General features: G+C 39.5%; 1 protein-coding gene across 13 annotated transcripts in view; it reads right to left on the bottom strand.

The window, feature by feature from the left end:
* Window positions 1-10,401: 10,401 nt before the first annotated feature.
* The window catches only part of LOC134754617 (regulating synaptic membrane exocytosis protein 2), a 58,865-nt gene continuing 42,642 nt past the window's right edge, over window positions 10,402-26,624 (bottom strand). For 6 of the 13 annotated variants that reach the window (XM_063690937.1, XM_063690935.1, XM_063690942.1 and 3 more), the window contains 8 exons: window positions 25,497-25,680; window positions 23,490-25,414; window positions 19,304-19,480; window positions 18,973-19,120; window positions 11,913-12,087; window positions 11,218-11,415; window positions 10,946-11,080; window positions 10,402-10,696 (listed from right to left, as the gene is read on the bottom strand). In XM_063690937.1, the coding sequence (XP_063547007.1) occupies window positions 10,694-10,696; window positions 10,946-11,080; window positions 11,218-11,415; window positions 11,913-12,087; window positions 18,973-19,120; window positions 19,304-19,480; window positions 23,490-25,414; window positions 25,497-25,680 (2,945 nt within the window). In that variant the 3' untranslated portion in view covers window positions 10,402-10,693. Of the gene's footprint in view, window positions 10,697-10,945; window positions 11,081-11,217; window positions 11,416-11,912; window positions 12,088-16,197; window positions 16,310-18,972; window positions 19,121-19,303; window positions 19,481-23,489; window positions 25,415-25,496; window positions 25,681-26,624 lie in introns of all 13 variants that reach the window. The other 7 variants (XM_063690947.1, XM_063690948.1, XM_063690946.1 and 4 more) reach the window with 5 other exon arrangements.

Raw genomic sequence — 26,624 nt, 5'->3', positions numbered from 1 at the left:
GCTTTTTGTTTGTGTTGAACCCACCGTTATAAATCTGTCCATCGAGTGCTCTTATTAAAGTTTTCGTTATAATGAGTTCTTTAGATCCCACATAATCGACTAATTGTAACATCTGTTTACATAAGTAACGCTGTCAACTGCCCAGAAACTTTCAGTGGCGTTAATGTCCTATTGTAAGTACCCAGCCAGATATGACGTTTAAATTATGCAGTTCTATAGGACTCGTTAATGGCTTAAAAATATTGTATAGCAACAATATACATTAACGCAACATTTCACCGACAAAATTGCAATGAGGGCTACCGTTTTTGTGCTCGTCACCAGTTGGCGCCACTGTAGATGTAGGTCCAGAAAAACAGATCTTAAAATTCTTCTATGCTGATTTTTATAAAATCAATACGTTTTAATATACACAATAGTTATTTGTTATGCAAGGCTGCAGTGGTTATTTGGCGTGAGTGTTGAAATTGAAATCTGAGCGAGCGAAGGAATCTATTCGCTTCGCTCATGGTTCAAAGTTATATTCCTGCGCGTAGCGAGGCTTTCAAGACACGAGACGCCAAATAATTTTTCAACACACTTGCTCAAAACGACGTTTTTATTCCACCGACTTTTTCATTATATTATCCGACTGAGTTAAGAAGGTAACTGATTGCTAATTATTATATGCATGGAAAGGGAGCCTTCTTTAATTGGTCGGACTGGCGGGCACCGGCGCGCCCGACCGCCTGCGCGGTGCGCGGCGCGCGGCCCGGCCGGCCCGCCCGCCGCGCCGCCCGCGGCCGGGGCGAGGGGCGGCCGGCAGTATGACAGATGCAACACACAATACTAACTCTTTTAACTATTAAAATTTGATTAATATGTCTTTTTTTTTCTCGCGTGTTGAAAAACGTCGTATGAAACGCGTGTGCATTGGTCATTACACACATCGGCTTAGCTGCATAGCGGCATAGCTCGCGCGCACAATATCGCCTCGTGTGTAATGACCAACTTAGCACGCTTGTATCATAATGTACTATTGCAGACGTGCGGAACACACAACTTTTCACCTCACTACAGCGAGGAAAATGTGATGAAAGAAAAAATATATATTTTGCCCTCTATTTAACATATCAAATTTAAGACATAACACACTCAAATCCAATCAAAATAAACAAGAGAAAAGCACACATATTAATCGTGTTCTAAATTCAAATGACTTTTGCACGCTAGCGGATAAAATAGACTTGCACGCAGATTTCGCGCTATAAACTGAGGTTTTCAGAGCGTGTGAGGTGAAAAGGTATTTTAACGTCTAAATGTGCCATTTTTTCAACCTGTTTAATTTTGCATATATTTTAGTTGGCACTTTTTGAAACCACTAACATTTATTGAGCTATATCTATTATTTACCATGATTAATCAAAGATTATGAATAAGGAGTGAAAATTTCCGATAAAAAACTTGAAACTCGTTTGCCTCCTATTTCATAAAAAAAAATCCCCCGAAACTTCTTTGCATTTGACATTTTGAAAGACCTCCATCTACACTAGCGCCCGTAGCGGCGAAATTAAAAGCGGTAGCCCTCATTTCCTTGTTTTCCATACACCGAAACGGCTTCTAAGCAAAGTGACACAGTGACGTCACGATGTTTTTCCATTTTGTTAGAGCGTTTCGTCAGTAAAGTGCGAGTGCCAGTGCCAGACTGACCATCATTTGTGACTTTTGTATTGCTTAAGACAATAACAACAAACCTGATAGACTGATAGGTACCATTAAAAAAAAATGTTAACTACCCAATTATATTATATAACTAGCGACCTGCCCCGGCTTCGCACTGGTAGTTCAACTAATTTACACAAAACCTTTACAAAATATACATAATTATAAACCTTCCTCTTGAATCACTTATCTATTAAAAAAAACCGCATCAAAATATGTTGCCTGGTTTTAAAGATCTAAGCATACATAGGGACAGACATACATACAGAGCGGAAAGCGACTTTGTTTTATACTATGTAGTGCAGCGGCTATATTTTACGGTTTAACAACAAAACAAAATGGAAAACCGGCCAAGTGCGAGTCGGACTCGCGCACGAAGGGTTCCGTACCATTACGGAAAAAAACAGCAAAAAAATCACGTTTGTTGTATGGGAGCCCCACTTAAATATTTATACTATTCTGTTTTTAGTATTTGTTGTTATAGCGGCAACGGAAATACATCATCTGTGAAAATTTCAACTGTCTAGCTATCACGGTTCATAAGAATCATGAGTCACAGACGGACAGCGGAGTCTTAGTAATAGGGTCCCGTTTTTACCCTTTGGGTACGGAACCCTAAAAAAGCTACAGCACGTATGATGCCGTAGATAAATGAAAGAGATATTGCTTTCTCGCTCTTACTTATGTGTACGTCGCACAATGACCTTGGTGCGGTGCGATGGTGTGTTACGGCCATTAAACTCGATCAGCTGATGCTTTTCCGTATGGAAGGTAGATGTACTTTTCCGCTACCTTGGCGCGAACCAAACTGCGAAATCGCCGTGAAGTTTGCGAGTGTGGAGTCATACGTCAACGTCGCGATATATTCTCTCCGCGAAGTCGCGCCGCGATTCACGCACATAGTCGGAAGGGGGCATAAGGAAGGGACGTTTTTCTTTCTCTTGAACCATTTTATTTTTATTTATTTTTTATTTTATTTTTTTACAATCAGATTTACAAAACAGTTACCAGGGGCCCCCGCACTAGGTTGCACCTGTATCGCGGGGAACCAGTTACATTTGTACAACAGAATTTTGTTCCGTATGCAAGTCATACTTTATCATATAACATAAATTTAAAATTTAAATGTAATACTTAAAACTAAAAACTTAAATAAACTAGGGTTAGGTGACACTCTGTATAATAGCTTCTGTCTCTGTGTAATTCAGTGATTGAAGTAATTTAAAAGTAGTATTTTTGGCCTCGTTTACAGTGCTGTTCCTTAAGTCACAAAGCTTGAGAATGGCGTTATAGGATGCTGCCTTTATGTAGTCCCCAAAACGTTTAGCAAAAGCAGATGATACTTTAGGTACCGGTAAATTAAATATGCGTTTTTTAAGGAGCGAATTGTAACAAGTCAAGTACTTGGATGAAATATGCGTAAGCACAACTATTTTATGCAGGAACAGTTGACGAACAGTTAGAACCCTCGCTTCAGCATAGAGATCTGATGTTGGAAATCGAAAGGGCTTCTTAAACATTACTTTTAACACGGAGCGTTGGGCTCTTTCGAGTTCAAGCATCGTGGTCTTAGGTGCTCCACCCCACACTGTAATGCAGTAACTGATCACTGGTTGGCATAGCGCAGTATAGACCATTTTTAGCAAAGGCTTGCAGGCTGAATTGCGGAGCTTTTTGAAAATGAAGATGGATTTCCTAACTTTATCAGCGAGATTATGAATATGATGTTTAAAATCTAGTTTTTCATCAACTAATAAGCCCAGGTACTTAATAACGTCTGTGCGCTGGATATGATCACAATTACAAAGGTTAGTGGAAGAATCATTACATAGGTGAATTTTTATTTTTGGGTCAAAAGATGGTTTCGATAAGGCAGTTTTATGGAAGCATATGAATTTGGTTTTATCACTGTTTAGAGTTAGGAGATTGGTACGAAACCAATGCGCTGCAATTTTCATGCCGTGCTCTGCTGTAGCGATGACTCTTTCCCAGTTCTTGTCATTGAAAAGTACCTATTACGGTGTCATCAGCATAACATATTACTTCAGAATTTGGAATATGGAGTTTTAAAATATCGTTGATATAAATTGTTAAAAGGGTGGGACCGAGAATGCTGCCTTGTGGAACGCCGAACTTAATAGGCTCCTCTGGACTTTTGTGTGAGTCTATTTTAACTTGCTGACTTCTTCCAGACAGATAGCTTTCAAACCATGACAGCGGGACGCCACGTATACCAACGTTTTGCAGTTTCCGGAGTAGAATCGGAATTGATACCGAATCGAATGCCTTAGCAAGATCTAGGAAGACGCCGATGCATTTTAAATTGTTGTCTAAGTAAGAAGAAATAAGGTTGACTAAAAGGGAAGTGGCGTCTTCCGTGGATCGATTCCGTCTAAAACCGAATTGTCTATCAGAGAGGAGACCGAAGTTTTCCAAGTATTTAACGAGTCTGGAATTTACGAGCTTTTCTAGAATTTTGGAAAAAGCACTAAGGAGGGATATGGGCCTGTAGTTTCCGGGAATGTCTTTTGCTCCGGCTTTGTGAATTGGAATATGACGAAAGTGCTGCAAAGATTACTCTCTTGGTTGATATGATAAGTTTATAATTTGTGCCATTTTCAACCAAAAGGGTATTGTCGCTTGTCAGTAAGGCGCTATTTCCATATAGGGTGCTTTGGGGTATATTCGACATATTTTTAGGCGAGTGTAGTGACTTCGTAAGTCAGAACCTAAGAAGTATTCCTTCCAAGTAATGAGATCTTTGCAAAATTGGATATATTTGTCAACGGTTTGTAAAAATAGCGTTTTAATACGTTGCTTGATTTTGGTAATAAATGTAAATTAAAAAATAAAATATTTTGAATACCATTTTTTAAGGAGCGGGTAATTTCGAAAGCAAGTGGGGTAATTTCGAAGGTCTGTAGAATGGTTTTTATGCAATATGCGTTAAGGATCATATTCCTTTTTCGTTCTAATTTACCCCCTTAAAAATCCTGCTGATTCACGGTAAAGAACATGTTTTTTTTTATTACAATTTATTTTCGAATTTCCCCTGCGCTGTGATCAGTAAAGATCAGTGATTTTCAACATTTTTTAACCGCGTTCGGAGTACTTCGGACCACGATAACCGTAACGTTATGTTAATTCCTGGGTTGACAACCTCTGATAATGGACTATGAAAACCTAGTTTGGGGTTATTAGTACATTCATTCGAAGTTCTCCCGTGGGGTAAATTTGAATGCTTTTTTAAACTACAGATAGACCGCTATGCTGTACTCATTAATACGACAAAAATGATAATCTAACGTTAAAACAAACGAACAATGATTTAACTTATCAGGTTTCTAAGTTATGTGCTATGGGGTAATTTCGAAAGTCCTCATAAGGCACTACATCGCACTTTTTTTATTTAATAGACCGCAGCAAGCGTGCGCTCACGACTAGCGACCTTTGCTAGCGACGCGAAATGAACTGAAGCGGGGGGGGGGGGGAGATAAACATGGCGTCTTGACAAGTGTTGCCAGCGTAGAAATTGTTCACAGTGTTCAGAATTTCTTACAAAAATAAAACAAGTGTGTGTGTGTGTGTGTGTGTGTGTGTGTGTTTGTGTTGTGACTACTTTCATGAGATCCTCTACATCTGGGGATGTAGAGGATCCTCTGCATCTCTACAAGGGAGCTGAGCCAGGCTGATACTATTTTCTGGGCTTTTTTTAACGGACAATGTTTTAATGGAAATTTTAGAATTAACTTTGTTATAAACAAATGGATGCCGAAAGTTAGGTAGACGGTGAGCAAAAACTGACGGTCGAAGGTATGGGTACTTTGAAGGTGCGCTTTTGCAACATGGAGTTGTAATTGGGAGACTTTAAAACCGCTCCGTGTACATTAGACATCACGCGCAGAACAAATAATCCACGAACAGTGAGGACATTCATGTCACTGTATACAAGCTGGGTTGGGTATCGAATGGGTTTCCGAAGAATAACCTTTAGAACAGCACTTTGTGCCCTCTCCAACAGCACCATGTGAGTTTTACATGCTCCGCCCCATGCAGTTATGCAATATGCTAATACTGATTGGCAAATACTGATGTACACTATTTTTAGCAATGTCTTAGAGGCTGAGTTTCGGAGATTTTTAAACACATATATTAATTTACGCACGCGATTAGCTGTAGTAAGTAAGTGTTCCCTGAAGTCTAGCTCTTCATCAACTACTACACCAAGATATTTAGTAGTACGGACCCTATCAATAAAACGGCATGAACAAGAAACAATTTGACAACAGGTGTGAATCCATTTTGACAACAGGTATGAATTTTTAACCGAGACAATGCAGGTGGAGCGGAAGCCTTTGTTTTATGAAAACAGAGGAAATTGGTTTTTAAAACATTAAAGGTGAGTAGATTACTCGTTAACCAGTCTGCTATCACCGCCTCACCTGCTTCTGCGGAGCTAGCGACTTTGGCCCAGTTTTCTCCATGAAAAAAGATGACCGTGTCGTCGGCATAACAAATAACATCAGCATTGGGTAATTTGTTAGAGGCAATGTCGTTGATGTAGACATTGAACAATACTGCCTTGTGGGACACCAAAAGTGACATCTCTGAGGTTGCTTACATCTTGATCGACCTACGCGTTGTGTTCGGCCTGATAGATAGCTATTAAACCAGTCTAAAGCTATGCCTCTAATTCCTATGAGCTCAAGCTTTGTCAGTAGATGAATGGGTATGGAGACGGTGTCAAATGCTTTGGTTAGGTCTAGAAAAACGCCAATGCAGTTCAAAGTTCAAAGTTCAAAGTGTTTTTATTTGTGAGTATATGTCAAACTGATTACAGTGGCGGTAAATAAATATTTGTAGCACCACGTAGCACTATACCCTGCCTGATGGCGTACAAAAACTTGAAGGCCTCGTTATTGTCTAAAAATCCTGAAATTAGTTTTGTCAGCAACACCACTGCGTCCTCTGTTGATCTCTTTTCGCGAAAACCATACTGTCGATCGGAGATTATAGAGTTTTTTTCCAGGAACCTGACTAGACGTTTACAAACCAGTTTTTCCAGTATTTTTGAAAGTACAAGCAAAGAAATCGGTCTATAATTGCTAGGATTTAGCTTGTCACCTGCCTTATGTATTTGAATGACTGCTGCCTCCTTCCATTCATCTGGAAAAACTCCCTCGGACAGACTAAGGTTGTATATGTGGGTTAGAGGCGAAATAATAAGGTTTTTGACTGCCTTTAATAGGCGATTTGTAACTCCATCAAGCCCAGGGGAACTGTCCAGTTTTAAGCAGTTTATCAAAGATTCAACCTCGGACTCGCTAGTTGCATTAAAGAAAAGTGAAGGTGAGGGAGACAATTTTGAAGTCATTGCCTATGCCAGATCTTCCTGAGACATCTATAGTTTTTAATATATCATTGGCTAGTTTTCCATCAACACCTGTAAAGAAACTATTACAGCAATCCAGTGATTCAGCCACAGAACTCTTTATTTGTGTTAGGTCAATCGGTATTTGTGCGTTTTTCTTAGTGTACGTTATGTTTTTAATAGCATTCCAAAGCCTTTTAAGATTGTTTTTATTTTCCTCTAGTTCAGATGACTCGTAATTGTTTTTAAGTTTACGCAGTAGGTTGTTATGAATTTTTTTGTAACGGATGTATATCTGCTTTAAGGTTTGGTCGTTTGGATATTTGCGACATTTTAGGTGCAAATAATTTCTATGTCTTGAGCATCGTAAGAGTCCAGGGGTCATCCAAGGCTTTATCACAAACCTAGACCGACTAACCGGACCATGGGTTCTGTGCTTGCTGATAGTGTCCAAGAACAATCGGTTGAAGACCCTAGCAGCTGTTGATACTGTATTTGAGGAAGTAACACTGCTCCAATCAACCTTGCTAAGCTCATCTTTTACCGAATTAATATCAAAGAAGACATTTATTTAGTTTTTTTCGTTTCCTCTAAATTCATGTCTAGTGTAGTTATGTTGTTTTTGTAAACATGCCTACAAGTGTCCTAGCTTAAAATACCCATAAAATTAAAACAAAACTTCAAATTTCAATATTAAACTTTTTATTTTTATTTTCATTAGCTCAAATCGCTCTCCTTTAACCTCGATCTCCTTTAATTATTTTTTCCCCTCACTAGCTCGGAAAGCCGTCTTTTATCCTTTAAAACAAGCGGGGAAAAACGCATTTTATCCACTAGTGGGGAAAGTAATTTGACCTTGGATGGAGCGTGTTTAAGTAGATTGACAGATAACAAAACGTAAAACGCTCATAATAATGGTTCGTTCGATATTAATTATCATTAAATAAATGGTTTGAGAATCTAATAAAAAATACCAGATTTAGCTTTATTTAATGATTTTAAGTCATAAACCTTAAAATTCCATAATAAACGTTTGTTTTTAATAATTATGTTAAATATAATTCTGAACGCACAAGTTAAGTCGATGCAATTTCAAAACGCATCATTGACATTTCATACGTCAGAAATGTCAACATTGTCAACAAAATTTTTACTTGAAAACTTCTCACGTAAAAGTACAGAATTTCCAGTTTTTTGTTATAATATCGTAAAAAAATTAGTGATTCCAGTTGATGAAGATGATCTAACGCCTGTGGATGTTGCACTTTCCTCGCTATAGTGAGGGGAAAAGTTTTGTGTTACACACGGGTGCAAATGTATTTTACTTCTCGTGTGTTAAAACACTCGCTACGCTCAGGATTCTATTTTAGAACCACTCGCTTCGCTCGTGGTTCAACTATAGAATCCTTTCGCTTGCTCGTCGTTGCAATTCCACACTCGCGGGTAAAATACAACTTTGCACCATTGTATAACAAATAACTATTTCTGATGAAAAGATGTTTCAATTGCAAGATAGCCACAATCAACGAAATAACCGTGTTTACGGTGCGCCGTGCTTCATTGGGGGATAAGTGCGTCAGCCGTCATGGTATGGGGTGCCATATCACCTAATGGCAAACTACCACTGCTGCTGTTCATGGATCGGGGAGTAATAAATAAAATAAAATAAAAAAAATAAAAAAGCCTTTTATTTCCAAATTACAATTATTTTACATTAGAAGTTTTAGCGTATTGGTTAGTAAGATTCTTATAGTTATTAGTTAGTGTTAGGTTTATGTATTCTATTTACTATTTATTTATTTAATTTGGACCCCTCTTTGGGTGTAGGCCTCCTCCAAATTTCTCCATTTCTGCCTGTCTTCCGCTTTGTTTAGCCAGTCTTTCCCTGCAGTTTCTTTGATGTCGTCCAGCCATCGTTTATATGGCTTTCCTACTTTCCTTTTGCCAATAGGGCCTTTCCATTTCGTTGCCAATATTGTCCATCTATGGTCTTTGTACCGTGCGATGTGTCCTGCCCACCGCCATTTTAATTTGAGGGCTTGAGTTAGCGCGTCTTGTAACTTTGTTTTTTCTCTTATAGATGTACTCTTTATTTTTTGTATCTTTTTTATGTTGAGCATACTCCTCTCCATGGCTCTTTGGGTGGTTCTTATCTTTCTCTTTATTTTATCTGTAAAAGTCCATGTCCATGGGAGTAAAAATTAACCAAATTATTCAGAACGTGTTGCAGGGTCATATGCTATAAAATATCCGAAAGTTGTATGGGGATGACTATTTTTGCTTTCAACAAGACAGTGCCCCGTCTCACAAAGATAAATGTACACAAGACTGATGTCGAACAATTTTGACAGATTTTATACCGTGGCTAGAATGGCCTGCATCTTCACCAGACTTGAATCGTTGGACTTTTCTATATGGGGATACATGCTCAGCAGGATTGGGAGCACACAGGGAATGAATTTAAATTCATTCAAGCATCGGTTGGTTAAGACATGGGACGATATATTCTATGGTAGAATGCGTAAAGTTATACAGGTTAAAGGAGAGCGATGTGAGCTAATAAATTAATTTTGTAAATATAGAGTATGCTTAAAATAAAAACAAGTTTAATATTGAAATTAAGAGTTTTGTTTTCATTTTATGGCTATTTTAAACTAGGACACTTAATCTGCCCAACCCTGTAGTTAAAAAAAGTTCTGCTATATTTAAGTAAAATGACATTACAAAACTAGGACACTTATCTGCCCAACCCTGTACAGCTATCTCTTAGTTAGCAACCTATATGTTTGAAGTCGGTGCAAAGCCTTTGCTTTTAGAAGCCGGTTTATCTTTTTAGTGTTCCGTACCCAAAGGGTAAAAACGGGACCCTATTACTAAGACTCCTCTGTCCGTCTGTCTGTCACCAGGCTGTATCTCATGAACCGTGATAGCTAGACAGTTAAAATTTTCACAGATGATGTATTTCTGTTGCCGCTATAACAATAAATACTAAAAAGTACGGAACCCTCGGTGGGCGAGTCCGACTCGCACTTGTCCGGTTTTTAAAAGTTGTTGTTATGAGTGACGCAGCTTTCTGCAAGTGAGATGCCTTACGTTACGAGGTATTAGTTTCCGCAATTGCTAGAGAATATAGCCATAAAGTCAATTAGTACAATTCCTTCGATGAGGGCGTTCACAAACACAAATAAATCAACTGTCACTTCCTAACAACAATACTTACGGTTTTTCATTTCTTTGTGTCCGATGTGACGTTCAACTCAAGTGAACCATAGTGCTCAACTTGGTATTTAACTCATTATAGAAAGGGAAAGACATTGGAAAAAACAGACTTGCAATTTGGCTTTTATTTTAATACTTAATTACATATTATTGAGTACACTATACATTTGTTTCATTGCTATAAAATGCTATCTATTCAAAACTCCGGTAGGCATTTCACAAGAAAAATTATAATATAAATAATTTTAACTTTCGTTTTATAGAAAATTTCCTATATTCAAGATATTTTGCGTTTTATCATGATATTAAAGCAGTATCACTAAATTTATTATTTGGACAATTCAATTTTTATTCTGATGATATAGGTTGTTCAAACGTCTTAAAGGTGGTGGTAAACCTCCGTTACTGAAACAAATAATAAAAAAAACATTAGATCGTAGCTAGGTGTACAATAAACTATACCTAGATTACTAGGTATATCGCATTCAGCATCTTGGACATGTTTTACGGACTTTTACACAATGCCTTTTATTTATAGTCACTGTTAGTGCTTATATTTCAACCATGTATACGTTTACGGCACTGAGCAAAAGTTGGTACACACTGAGCAAACATGCCAACACTGAACGCGCTGTTAAGACGTGCGGTACTCACCAAAGATACAGTCCCGAAGAGCTTGTACCATCCTATAACAATATTGGAAAGGTTGAGGTCGTCTAACATAATCTGCGCCACGCCCATGAACACCTTCTTTCCTTCGATGCGGCCGTAGTCGCCCCAAACGGTCACCTACAACGAACACGGTTTGTATCGCAACTTGTACATATTAACCGGTAGACGGCTTTTGATATTCAATGTGATTTGTCGCCATTGACACTCTAAACGTTCATCAATCTAGCATAATATATCTAGCAGTTTACACTCACTTGCAATACACATCCTTTAAAATTTTCCCGAAACGTGAGCGTCTGCTGGTAGAGAGGATCGAGGGTCCTCCGGGCGGTGCTGGTCTTCGCCTTGGCAACACAGCGCTTGCCGCTGACGAGGTATACCTTCACGTAAGGCGCTGGAAGAGTGCGGCAGCCCTGCCGGGCCTGAAGACCACGCGCGCGAATTACCTCCACCTGAGTGCATAGGATTATTATATACTCTTAGTCAAAGTTCGTTACTAGTATAGATAACGGGTCTCTATTGTTTGACATAATTATTGAAAGTCATAATGTAATGATTGTCATATTATCATTTTACTCTTTGATTATGACTTTCAATAATTATGTCAAACAAAGGTACCCCATAGATAACCTGTCTAGCTACATTATCCACTAAAATCATTATGGTTGGACGAACATGTCTTATGAGATCCCAGTAATAAGCCCTTTGAACGCTACGCTTATTATGTATTTAGCGCGCTATCGTTAATCTTATTGGAATGCACGAAGGATAATATTACACTAACCGCGCGCGTCTGTGGGGTCTTTAGCAGTCAAAGGGTTGAAACGGACGCTTTATCAGAATATTCAGTGAAAAATCTCTAATCACTAAAAAGTGAAACAGCCTTATGTAGTAATTTCCATTCCACATAAACATGATGTAAACATGTCATAACGGACGGGAACCGTACCTCAAGGAAGCCTTTTTGGTAGCACATGGAAAGTTGGACATCGCCCAACGTAGGCGCCCCGAGCAACTGGCGTCCGACTAGTTGTCCGGGACCTAGGCCGTCGATGAAGTCCGACAGGCCACCGCCACCGCCACCGCCGTCCGACGAGCCCGAACCACGCATGCCGGGTGACCATCTGCCAAATCGTATATTCGATAATATCTATTTTCGGTTTACTTACGTTTTTTTTACTCAAACGTAGTAAATACACTAGTGGCAGGGAAATACGCAAAAATACTATAAATAAGTTATTTTGATTTAGGTACACCTATCCACTAACATGTATCTCGCATGCATAGGATTTTAGAATAATAGACAATTTAATATTAAAATGAAAGGCGAAGCGGTAACAAAGCTATAAAAAGACCAATTTAAACTTAAGTAACAAACCTATCGTCCCAATGTCGCAGGAAGTGTACCTGGTTTCATGTAAATAATGGTACCACTTACTGTCTGGGGCCCATTTCTCGAACGGTATTAGACTAATAATATTAGTCCACGAACTGTCAAATCGTATGAGTTACCATGGCAACACTAATAATATTAGACTAATACCGTTCGAGAAATGGGCCCCTGGCATGCACCTTACTTTACTTTGTAAATTATGTCGATTGAATAAACTTTTGAACAAGACTGCCCACAAAAATCGGCAAGATCGCAAGGTATGGTATTGAGATTTTATAATTTTTTATGGTTTTGATCATGTTATAATACGATCACTGGCATATCATATCAATATCAAAACTTTATTAACAAATTGTAAAATCAGAATACAGCTTAAGTTTCCGGTGTGGGGTGAACACATGGCTTATACGCACGCACGCCCCATTATCTCCCGCTGCACATGTGTGCTACGAGGGCTACGTCGTAGCCTGTAGCCTGTACCATGGTACAGACAAAAGATGTCTTTTCGCCATGTAGCGAAAGCTCTGTAGCTGTAGAGCTTTGCTTCGACATTGGTTCTTCGGTGAAAGGAATGGTTAGATTGTTTTAGAGTTTTGTTAACTACTTGGTTGCTCAACCATCGATTCGATAGGCATGTGTTTTGAAACAGTAGGTACTGTAGGTAGCTATCGGTTCGCCTTTTATAATTATCAGGTCAATTCGAACGTTCACTGATATCAGAATGACATCTAACTGAAGTCGTTTAGTTATCGTGCATATCGCTCGTACACGGACAAGTACGTACATGTATTGGCGCAGGCGAACGCACGATAACTAAATAACTTGATTCAAATAACATTCTGATGTCATTGAACGTTAAAAGAAATTATTCAAGAAATTATATAGACATTAGATGTGTAAGTTATTCATTACATATATAAAATTTGCTATGCATTGGTTTTATATTATATGTATAATGATCTGCTTAGTCAGTTTCAAGACGCAAGGTCTTGTAAGACCCTAATAATTGTCAATTATTAAGGTTTTTCACGATTTTAGTCATTTAAGCTAGTGTTTTTTTTTCGGCACATTACTGTCGTACGAGTAATAGTAAAATAGAGAATTACGTAAAACACACAGTTGACATGTATGTCAGAATTTTTTTAATACACGGATAACATGTAAGCACACTTAGGCAGTAAGATCTTAACCCTTAAATGCATAATGATGTATATATGCATCGTATATTTGATGGTCCGTGGCTCAATATGCAGCTATCCAAAATCACATTTATTACTTTTATACAGCATGACACATCTATTTCAATTTATTAAAAAGTTATACAAAAAATCATGCATTTAAGGGTTAAGGGGCCCACTGGGACTGATTACCGTCCGCCGGACGATATCGCCCGGTCAATTGTTCAGAACTGTCCAATTTTTGTTCTAACTGATAGGCTGATATCGTCCAGGGGACTGATAATCAGTGGGCCCTTAAGTTCTGCATATCCTACGGATCTGGTATAGTTTTATCTGGGCATTTCACTTAAAAGTGTACCATTTACTTTTTTTCGAAAATCCATAAATTTTTGGGTTATTTCTACTCAGAATCACGAGGACTATCGATTTAAAAAGAAAAAGAAATGTGTCCCAAATAGAATTTCAGTTTTGTAACGCATTTTCACATACATTTTGTATGGACCGTTACAAAACTGACACCCAAAATTTGTATGAAAAACTGGGGACACTTTTTTCTTTGTCTCATTCAATAGTACTCGTGATTCTGAGTCAAAATAACCCAAAAGTTGATGGTTTTTCGAAAAAATATGGTCGTCTGTAAAGTCGGTTTACGGACGATAATTTTGCGTGATAACGTCATAAGAAAACATTGATGAAAAATTACATACTTTTATTTATGAATTGAATTGAATTATTATCACTAAATTATCATTATTTTGTATAATACAAAGAAGGAGTTAATTGAAACATACAATTTTTTTTGATAAATTAACATTTATTTGCTTTTGGCCGTAACGTTACCATGGAGATCTGTCCACAACATGACACTTTTTCGTGCATGCTACCGGTGTTCATCGATTTATAAGACGTTATCACGTCAAAAAAGTAAATGGTACCATTTTTTCTGAAAACCCCCATCTACGTTAGGAGTCACTTGTGTATTTTTTGTGATACTATTACATTCGATTTATAATAAGAAAAATCTGAATTGTGTTTTTCTTCAATACTCACATATCACAATAACTATTAGAAAATACGTCATAATATAATGACGTCACAATAAATAAAGTTTCGCCCTCTGGTTAGGAACAAGTAGTGTCTTTCTGTTTTATGAACTTCATTCTTTTAACCTCATCTGTCGCATTACTTGTACTGTATGAAGGAGTTCTCATTTTACCAATGCATAACAAATCGAAAACCGAGGCTCAATGATTAAGATTTCAGGTTTACTCAGTCACATTCGAATTAGCTTGCGTAAACTGACTTATTGAAACGAGCACATACTTAATTGATGTGATCACTGCTGTGAGTACTGTACTGATTAAGTGCAATACTGTTACTAATATCTCTACTTGTCATTTTCATATTGATTACTTTTATTAGTCGGTAATGCGTTTAAATTAAATGATTTAACAAAAAATATATAAAACAGTTTACAGCTAATTAAAAATACGACGCAATTTAATTATTTGATAATGAGTTACAACTGGGTAAATTGTAATACCAAAGCCTTGTTTTGTCCACCAGTCCTCGATTTTCAAAACTACCACAGGATCAGAATAATCATAAAACAATTACAACATACAATGACAACATTGATACAATAGTGAAGAAGAGGGCGGTAGTCTTTCAGATGCATCGAGTGGTAAAAGTCAAGGTTCTTCCTATGTGGAAAGTACGGTAGAAAATTGAAGGAATCTAGGAGGAAAAACTGAGCAAGTGCTAGACAGTAACTAAAGCTTCGTAAACAATACAAAACGCCTTCATTGTGCGTTACTCCAAATAAAGGCTCTAAGATTATATTACTAAATACAAAGGTAAAACTCTTTAAATTACTAAATATTTGTATCTATGTTATTTATAAGGGGCCGACCTACTTTAAATACTGGTACTGGATGTTACTTAGGTAGATACTTTAAGAGTGGTATTAAATTATTACTAACTAGTATAGAACATCCGAAAATTAAAGTGGAGACTATGAAACCAGCCATTTGCCATAATTGTAAGAAGTTCAGTGGATTGACACTACAACAGCGCCCCAAACTTATTCCTTCTTATTATCAATGATTTATGAAATGTATATATCAATCATATTGAAACATGCATAGAAATCAAGTAATAGGTGTGTGGTGTGAGTGGCGGTGAATGTACATTGATCAGACATAAATATAAAATATCTTAAATAATCTGAAATAATAAATTAGTGCAAACATCATAGGCGTTCAGATCAGGCAACATTTAAATTCCAACGACACTCGTGCAACTTAAAGGTAGGAAGGATTTCCTGACCCCAGTAAACAGAGTTCTGTCTCGCTATCGACTCGGAAACTGTGCCACGAGGCTTGTGACAGTAGGGATTAATAAAAGTTCAAACGTAAGTATCACATTATCGAAAGTGTGCGTTGCCTAAGCGAGAGAAGACTGATGCGTGCTGAACGTGAACAAAAAGAATGAAGTGAGAAACACCAACACAGTCCCAGTTCATGCGCTTACAAGACGAGAGGCATAACAGAGAGGGTTAGAGAAGAAGACGCGAGCAACATCAATGTGCACATAGAAGAGTCGAGTTCGGCGGGTAATCAGCGGATGGCGGCTTGGGTCGGAGTGGACAGCGAGCGACTTACGAGGATCCCTCCGAGCTAGATATGGAGGCGAGGCTGGCGGCGTACACCTCGTGCGAGCGCTGGAAGGTGGTGGTGGTTGGCTGGGTACGCTTGCGCCGCACGCCGCCGCCTTCTACGCGGACAAGCGCGACGTTAGCGGGCGGGGGGTCGCAGGCGGCGCGGGCGCGGGCGTGCGGCCGCGGCACCGCGTCGCCGCCGTCGCCACGCGCCGCTCCGCCGCCCACGCCGCCGCCACCGGCACAACACAACGTCACAACACATTCAGTACCCACACCCACAACATTGTACATACCTATACATTAGTTTAACGGCCCCATTTCCTAAACATTCTAAGAAAATACGTAGCACACACAATGGCAGTGAATATTTTACTTATGACCATTGCAGATGATCTGTGATAAAATCTGGTTATTTGATGGTGGCTGTATGAAATATATATCATACAATGAATTCATATGTATTACTTATGTGTGTGTTGTGCTACCTAGATATATATGTATAAGACGTGGTTTTGTTCGAATTTCGTAAACTTTATATTTGATTGTTTTGAATATAGACTGAAACGTGTTAATAACAAGGTTCCCTGCATCACGGTTTCCGTACCAACCAAGTCTATTTTTATTATATATATAAAATTATTATTTTATTAGAGTTCATCTAAATTTACACTACACATCTACACTACAATTTTAATAGAACAAAGTGAGGGAGTTCATCATTATAAACGGCATATTTGAATAGTTTGAGAGGCATGCTTTGGTTGTCTTGGTCTGACTCTGCTAAGTTAGAGTGCAATTAATCCTAATAATCACTATAGGTGTTACTGAGAGCGGGCAATAGCCCAGACCACATTCATATTTATACAAATGTATACTTTCATATTTCATATATATTCATATTTATACTTTCTCTAAGATAAATATAGTCGTTCGTATAGCCGTCTTTTTCTAACATATGAGGAAAAAACCGTACTTATTTGACTGTACACTATATGACTAATATACCAATACGTTACGTTAATACTTATCTTATAGTAATCTGTATGTAAGTCTAAGACACAGATAATTAACCGCATGAAAATCCGTTCAGAACTTTTCGAGGTTATCGCGAACATAAGTATATATACACACACACAGACAGACGCGGCGGGGGACTTTGTTTTATAAGGTGTAGTGATAGTTATTTGTTTTACAAGGGGGCAAAGTTGTTGTTCTCGTGCTAATATTGATACCCGAGCAAGCGAAATATTCCAAAATTGAAATTCGTAAATTGAATCTTGAACGTTGCGAGGGTTTCAAGACGAGGATTAAACAAACTTTGCCAACGAGTGAAACACAAATATGTTCTCCACGCCAACTCCAGGAAAATACTTACTGCAAAGATTACAAATCAAATTCAAATGAACACTAATTAATAAATTTATCATTCAAAATCATCCACCAGCCAAATTGAGGAAACAACTCAAAATTTGCATCTAATTACTTTGCCACGCTTGTGGATAAAAAGCAACTTTCTTATCAGTTTTTGAAGTCTGAGCCTGAATCAAGAGCCTTTACCAGCTGGTGTGGTGAAAATTTGTGTAATTGTTTTATGTGGCCACACAAGAACGGAACCATGACGCAAGTAACCTACTCTAGGTCAGCCTTTTTTACTCCCAGGAGGGTATATTTAATACATTTAGCACGTTTCCATCATGTATGTACGAGGCAAATAAATAGTATAAATTGTACAACAAGGGCATAAAGCGATGCACCTTCACCCGAGGCAATTTATTGGTCCGAACGCAGCGAGGATATAGTCAAGGATAAAAATTGACATTTATGCCTGACATTTATACACTCTACTTTTCACTTCGATTGTGAGTATACAGAAATATCCAATATTGTAGGTTATTTTACCGTATTTATTCAAGACTAAAGAAAATTGTACTCGGGCCGGTTGGGGGCGCGGGGCACGCCGGTCGGGAGCGCGCCGACAGGGCTGGCAGTTTGTATGGCAGATTTTGGACTAACTGCTAAGTCAATAAGGGTCGTGACAAATGATTTTACTGTATACTCTAGAACATAATAAGCAACTTTATGTCGTCTACGCACGACTTAAAGTCGAACTTTACGGGCATGAGGAGTGAAAAATATTATTAAATACCTATTGTGTGGTTTTTTAATTTAGCACATAAGGTACTATTTTTAATCACGTTAAAAACAAGTTAGAAATTATCTACAATTTCCAACGTTTAAATTTTATATAACAAATTTAATGGTGGACTTGGTCACTTTTTCATTATTATATGACATCTATTTCTATTTATGTAGAATAAATTTAATAATGTATCAAAATTATAAGTATGTACTGGTTTGAATATTTTATGGGGGATACGTTAAGGTTAAAAAATATATGGATAAATTGATTTGTATGATTAATTACTTTAGCCAAGCCATACCCATAACGTACTACACAACGGTGTGAACTATATTTTTATATTTAAACTTTTTTTAGGAGTACCTAGTAATATGACATTACCCAGTAAGTGATTTTTATTAGCTTGCTTTAAACTAATAAATAGTTGACCAATGAAAGCTCTAAACATAGTGGGCTGGTTAATATATGTACAAAAGCAACACCGCACATTGAACTACGGTCTCTGTAAACTGGTTTGGCATGCTGTGTTTTCTGAAGACCTAGATTTGAGAGGTAAGTGGTGGATCAGTCAGTCGCATCGACAAGCCGCCCGGGACCGCACTATTGTGTCAATGTCGCCACTCGGCGGCCGCCAACCTGTCCTCGTCGTTCTCGCTCGACGCGGAGGATGCCCGCGACACACCCACAGCGCCTCCTCGCATTTCTCCTGGCACCACTTCTTCACTGCGTTGTACCGTGAATGAATTTTTTCCACGTTTACCGAACCCTAACCTCCGTTTTCGTCCTGCCGATCATTGCATTACACACTTGAGTCATTATAATTAAATTAACACGTTAGCCTTTGCGCATTATTAATGTAATTAGCTGTTAATGTTTGCTGCACGAATGCAGAAAGGCCAGCATGTGTGACGCGGTGGAGATGCACGTATGTGGTGGAGGGTGGGTGTAAGCGAGTAGTAGGGTTCACCTGTGGCGGATAGCTGCGAAGTGGAGTTGCTCTTCTTGCCCATGCCGGGACCGAAGTAGTCTCGGGGTTCCGCTTTCAACAGCACGTCCTCACTACTGGGCTCCATTTCGCTGACGCCGCCCAGTGCCGTGTCGCTCAGGCTGCCGTCTTCGCAAAGTTTTACGTTATAGTGGAAATCTTAAAAAGTATAACACTCTGAGTATTGTAATCGTTATGCAAAAAATATATACCCGTCAAGTTCCGGATTTTCGCCTGCGCTACCTATCTTCGCCTAATTTTATGAACTGGAAGAACCAACCAGCATGACAGGATGCTAGATACAATGATTTTGAGGACAGAAAACTATAAACGAAATATTTTTATGTATGGCAATATTCCCAGATTAATTGTGGCTAAACTTCACACTGTTGCAGATCAGTAACTCGTTTCCGATGGACTTGTAGCCGACGTGTCCGTCCACTACAATATCATTAGATGTATAGAATAATGTATTAATAAGTAAAAATAGATACTACTACTACTTAATGGCGCAGCGACCCAAAATGAGTCTTGGCCTCCGACATGAGTAAACGCCAGTTGTCCCGATGCTGCGCAATCTCCCGCCAGTTATCGGCTTGAAGATCGCGCAAGTCCGCTTCAACCCCATCGCCCCATCGATACCTAGGACGCCCGATCGGCCTTCGCCCTACCGAGCGTCCCAGATATACCCTTTTAGCGCCGTGATCCATTCTTAATACGTGGCATAATATTGTCTCTCCGATAATATTGGGCGCAGCCACAAGATCTTCAATCTCGGCGTTTTTACGGACTCTGAAACAGCCATCTGCTCTTCTTACAGGGCCCAGGATCTTTCGGAGGATTCTCCTTTCTGCCACCAGCAAGAGCTTATTTTCTTCTTTAAGTGTTAGTGTCCAAGTCTTATAACCGTACATGAGTATCGGCCGTATGACCGTCTTTTATACATATATACGTAGTCTTGTGTTTTTACTCAGGAGCTTGGACACTAACACTTTATGAAGGGCGGCGCATTTTGGGTGCGGATGTCAATTTCCTCCTCCCGAGTGTTGATGTGGGTTATGGTGCAGCCTAAGTACCTAAATTTGGCCACCCCTTATATATGGTATCTCCAACATGAAGATCTTCCCTTTTGACGCGCGTGTTTTTATAGCGTTTCATGTGAAGATACTCAGATTTTTCATGGCTGATACTTAGGCCCACCTTTTCCGCTTCGGTTTCTAGTACTGCTGCGGACTCGGCAATTTCCTGCTTCGTTTCTCCAAGCAAGGCTAGATCGTCTGCATACCCTATAACCGTATGTTTCCCATTCAGTTCCAGCCCGATATCCAGTGAAAGCACTTTTCGAACAGCATATTCTATGACTAAATTGAAAAGCATAGGGCATCGCCTTGCTTTAGTCCGGTTATCACAGCAAACTCCTCCGTGTGCTCATTGTTGACCCTGACCCTCATCCTGCTTTCTCTAGTGGCCATTTCGATCAAGTTCACCAACTTGTTTGGGATATTAAAATTCCTCAGTATAACATACAGGGTCCTCCGGTTAATGCTTATATGGAATGAATGAAAGGTTCGGATTCCCAAAACTCGTTAAAAACTTACTAAGATAGATGTAGGTACAAAGGGTAGTGACCCTGCCTGTGAAGCCGATGGTCCTGGGTTCGAATCCCGGTAAGGGCTTTTATTTGTGTGATGAGCACAGATATTTGTTCCTGAGTCATGGGTGTTTTTTATGTATTTAAGTATTTATATATTACTTTAGCTTTAGCTTTTGCCCGCGGCTTCGCCCGCGTGATTTAAGAATCTAGGTCGTTTTGTCTCATGTATAGGGTGCGGGGGAGGCAGGGAAAGGAGATCTTCGAAAATATGGTTTTCTAACGATTTACAAAAGATGGTTTTATGGTTTATGGTTTGTAGGTAGAATATATATACAGGGTGTCCTTAGCCATTGGACAAAGCCGAAATGCACATATGCATTAGGGTATTTAGAATCAGTATACAAAGTATCATAACAACCGGTGTAGCGGTTACGAAGAAATTAACAAATTACGATATTTACTTTGGAGCAGCCTGTATGTATTCATAGCTCCTGAGGTAATAAATAGTATGAAACCTTCTTCGACCTTATTGATTATCTTTTTTATTTATGACATTAATAAGATTCTGACTTTTGACAAATGTCATAATTGCCACACATTTTCGAACAAATTGTCAAAAACACTGCCAATGATTAATACAGTATGTTTGTTTTGGTTGTCGATCATTGGAGTTAATTTTTGTAAAAAAAGTTATTTTTTTATTTTTTGTTCTAATTTAAAAAATATTAACGTTAGCGCATTCCTGAGAAGTTACCTTACATAGGATTTAGGGTTTGTCCAATGGCTAAGGTCAACCTGTATTAGAATGGAAACCTACTTATAAGAAGCAAACAGACAACCACCTTCTTGCAGCACCTTGAATGTACTCATTACGGATGCAGGAAGTTTCCCGATGACTTACTCCTCCCGCGCCCCGTGCGTCCCGCCGCGCCGCCCGCACTCGCCTAGGTACCGATTGACGACGATCGAGATGGCACCAAATATAAATTTAAAAATCTATATGGATAACGCGGGTCTCGTTCCATACCTCAAAAGCAAAAATAGAACCCTTGAAAGGATCACGTGTGGCTGTCTGTCAGTCCGTCTGTTACAACCGATTTGCTCCGATACTACTGGACCGTTTGAATTGCAATTTGGCCCAAATACGAGTAAGTACTTTCAAGAATTTTCATGACCACATTATTAAATTTCAAAATCGATACCATTTTCGTAATTATTGTCCCAAAAAACCATAAAAACGACACCCATATTGATATTTAGACATTTCAACCCCATTGTACCCCAACAGGAGAGATGGTGTTTCACGTCAGCCACGTTGGATTTTAAAATAGTTGTTTTCGTAATCAGCGGCCCGATAAACCATAGAAACAATACCCATGTTGATTTTCATACTGTCACCACATTTCCCCCTTTTAGGGGTTGAATTTTCGAAAAAACCTGAAACACGTGTTTATTCATTTATCGTGGGATGTTTAGAATAAAATAGTCGAAACTGATCTGGTTTCCCCATACAAACTTTGTACCCTTATTTCATCACCTTAGGGGATGAATTTTAAAAAAACCCCTTCTTAGTGGAACTAACGTTATAAAAACTACCTTTTGTGAAAAATTCAGCTCTCTAGGTCCAACGGTTTGGGCTGGGCGTTGATTTAAGTGAGTCAGTCAGTAAGGACTTTTACGTTTATATATATAGATATAAGATATATATCGTTGTCTGAGTACACAAGCCTCCTTGGGCTTACCGTGGGACTTAGACAATCTATGTAAGAATGTCCTATAATATTTATTTATTATAGGTTAGCTAAACTTTTATGTACTTGTATTATTGACGTCACGGCGATATGTAGTAGTGTAACCCGTTCGAATTGAAAAACCGCAAATCGATGTACAGGTTAGCCGTTTGGCACACGCATACTAGAGGTCAAAACACAATTTTTGACCCGCAGTTCCTAAAATTCCCGGGGGGGGGGGGTGGTAAAACATTTTTTTGTATGGAAATGGAAATGGAATAAAAATATATCACATCATTACATTTCGGCCATTTTTTTAAATTAAAACAAAAAGATTTTTTTTTTCCATACAAAGAAAATAATGTTTTACCACTCCCCCGGGATTTTTTTTCTAGGAACTGCGGGTCAACAATTCTGTTTTGACCTCTAGTATGCGTGTGCCAAGCGGCTAACCTGTATTTCGATTTGCGGTATTTCTTTGTAATTGGGGTCGAGCGGCTTCCGCTATAGGCGAAGACAGAGAGTTATACCCAGTCTTCACCTACTACACTTGGGTCCAATTTGTGCCATATGCAGAATTTAGAGGTTAAATTGCCTATCTCGATAGTCAGATAAGTAAAATATTTTTTTGGGTCATTCTTTGAGAATATGTCTGCGGTTGCGTCTAATTGCCAAGACTCTATTCAGCATTTTGTATGAGTCGCGGCAATTAGATCGCAAGCATATTTTTTGAAAACGACTCTATTAATCATTGCGATCCTAAATATGTGTAAATCTGAGAGAATAATTGAGAAACCTCCCAAAACCCAGGCGAAGTCCCGGAACTCGACACTGATATACGTACCTGCTTTTTCATCCGGCGGTACGTCTGCGTTGCTGAGGCTTCGCGTGAATTGGCCTCTGCGTGACTCTCTTCTCTCCAGCGGCTGCGTCTGGGTGCCGCTACGCCCGTTCTCGCGCCCTCCGTAGTCATTACTGCGTTTGGACCCCCGCCGCAATGAAGATTTACCGCGTTGATTTTTTCCAGATTTTATAGATGATTTTTTGCGTTGATTTGCGGCGCATCGAGATGCAGGTTGTGCAAATGATTGTATAGTTTGAAATTCGGGATGCGCGGATGGTGCGTTGAGCACGGGTTCGACATCCGGGCGTAGCGGCGAGTCGGCAGTGGTTTGATGGGTGTCGTCGGATGGCAGATGTGGGGCGACGGGAGTGAGCGCGCGGCGGGGCGAGCCGAGGTTTGTAGGAGAGAGAGCAATACACATAGAATTAGCCATCATACTAAATTCTTGGTCTAGATGATTTCTCGATGCAAAAGAATACGATCGGATGCGAGCCTTTTTCATTATAGACGTTAACGGTTCTCTGAACGATAACTCTAAGTCTGGTGGAGGAGAGAGGGAGTTTGGGGAGCGAAATTCTTGGAACGTGGGGTTGTGTTTAATTCTAACAGAGCCTTGCCTCTTTGTGTTCATGCCATTTGATTCATTCTCCTTATGTTTACTGGAATATTTTGCGGCAACCGCTTTAAGTACGTCGGTGTCTTTAGAAGTTATGCTCATCTTCTTAAATATATTTTTTACATTTTCCGGGGTTGTGACATCATGATTTTTGATGGAGTCTAAATGACATTTAGTTGCGACCAGCGAATCGGAATGACGCCTTTGGGATCTTTTATAATTATTTGATTCGTAACTATCCTCATCTTTTTGTTCACTATTTGCCAAATCGAAAGAACGTCTCCGATCAACAGATTTGCTTTTGTTTACATTGTTTAAATGAGATACCTCTTGTTTACCGTTAGGTGCGATATCTGACTCATACGGTTCACCCGGGGAGTCACGCGCGGATTTTATTTGGGCAGTATCGGCGTTTTCCAAACTATTTTGTTTATCTATGCTTACGTGAATAGTTGTTTCTGCTGTGCTGCCGTCACTGTCATACCCATGGTAACGGGAACAATTCTCACAGCTTTGTGTTAGCTCGGAAGTTGATCGTTTATGAAATATGGAATTGGATGCCCTTCGTTCATGGTGGAGTGAATCTATGCTACAGTTATTATTTATGCTTGAATTAAGTGTATTACATTTGTTTAAGGTGATAAGATCATTTTCAGGCACCTGTGTTGCTACAGTACTTTTTGATCTTATGAAACTTACGACACTAGGTAGTTTTCTTTTAACGGGTTCTTTAGTTCTGAGCGGATAACTATCAATAGTCTCTGAACGTCGATAATCCCAAGATGAGTTTTCTAATTTTGGTTGTGGTTTTCTCCTAGAGGTTACAGTTTGGAGAAATGGGTGGTTAGGAAGTTCAGGATGATTTTGATTTGTAGACAAACTTTGTTGTTCTTTATAAAATCGCAAGTGTTTTATATTATGTATCTGTCGAGGAGTTCGGAAGTCCATTTGATAAGTATATCCGTAATATCTTTCGCTCATGTTGTAAGCGTGGACGTGATTGTAATATTCAGGGCAACTTTGACTCCTTTCGTATGAATGACGGTGTGAGTATTCTTTAGAGGATGAACCAGTCGAGCCGCTGCGAGCCAGAAGCCGTTTGAGCCGTCGGGTCGGGTGCGCACGGTGGCCCGTGGGCGGCCCGCTATGACCGGGCTCGGGGCGCAAGCGAGCTCGGCGGCGCAACCCGTTCGACATGAACACGTAAGGCAACAATCGATCAGGAAGTTCGCATTGGCGATAGAGGCTAGGGATGGGGATAGCACTATCACAAGAGGATGATGTACTATGTACAGGAAGGATGCGTTTCCTGCAGTAAAGTTGTTTGAATCAGTAAATGCAGAGCTCGTTTTCATCAAAAAGATTACGGTATATAAATTATTAATTAGTACCTGAGCATGCGCGTAGGGCGTGGCCGCTCAGACTGGGTGCTGAAGGCGCTGGAGGTGACGGAGGCAACGGACTCGAGGTCGGAATCGGCAGCGGCCGCGTCGGGCGACAGCCGGCGCCGCGGCCAGCCGCCACCACGCGCCGCCAGCTCGGAGTCCGACAACCCCGCGTAGTGCCGCTCCCAACCTATCAATACATCAACTCTCGTACCAATTAACGTCACACGCTCAATGGATTTCAATAAATAAATAAAATTCAGGTAAATTATACATTATAATCTTAGATTATCTTAACACGTATATGAGACATCCGAGCATTTCGGAAAAGCCTCAATCGACCCGCGAGAGAACGAGAACGAGAAGAGAACGCGTCTCGTACCTATATATAGGGAAGGAGGGAAATAAAATAGATCCATAAACAAGCAAGCGAGAAATGGTTAACTCCGTCAGCACTGTCAGCCGACCCCCAGAACCAAGCTGTGCATTATGTCCATCTGGGCGGCAGATCGATCTGGGGCAATCTCGTAGCCCAGATGAAAGAAATTCTCTCTCAAGAACAATCAATCCATAAACCAGTCGTAAACGGACATGTGAGGCGAACCAACACAGATTACCTAGAACAGCACGTTGGATATGGCCTTAGTTCGGCTACCAGAAGCCGTTTATCTATCCTAGGGCTCTCCAATCTTTTTGACTCTACATTTTAGATAAAATACACGCGGACAAAAACGGGTTTTATAGTACGGGTGTGGCCTTCACTTGTTTCGCTTCCTTTTCACGGGCCGGATCGGACGGCTTCGCTGCCCGAACCTGACCTCCGGCTGTAGTTTGGAGAACCATCCTAACAATGCGCTAGTTTACATACACATAGCTGAGCTGAGATACTTACACATCTGGAGACCACGCTACATAGAAAAGGATAGAAGTCCTAGAATTAAGTGGTGCAGTCGTATCTTAATTATTTGAGGGAAGGCTTGAGAAATCGGAAGACTAATGATAAATCATTGGGATATCTTGAAAGCACCTGGGAACAACACACTTTTTTAGAAGTGGAAAAGGTGGCTTAATACAAAGATAACCTAAGTGACGGGTTGATGGATGATTACAAAGTAAAAGAACACCAAGAACGAG

The sequence above is a fragment of the Cydia strobilella genome, chromosome Z (assembly GCF_947568885.1).
Source record: "Cydia strobilella chromosome Z, ilCydStro3.1, whole genome shotgun sequence".
NCBI lineage: Eukaryota > Metazoa > Arthropoda > Insecta > Lepidoptera > Tortricidae > Cydia > Cydia strobilella.
Note: the sequence above shows the minus strand (reverse complement) of the source record. Positions and strands in the feature narration are given on the sequence as shown.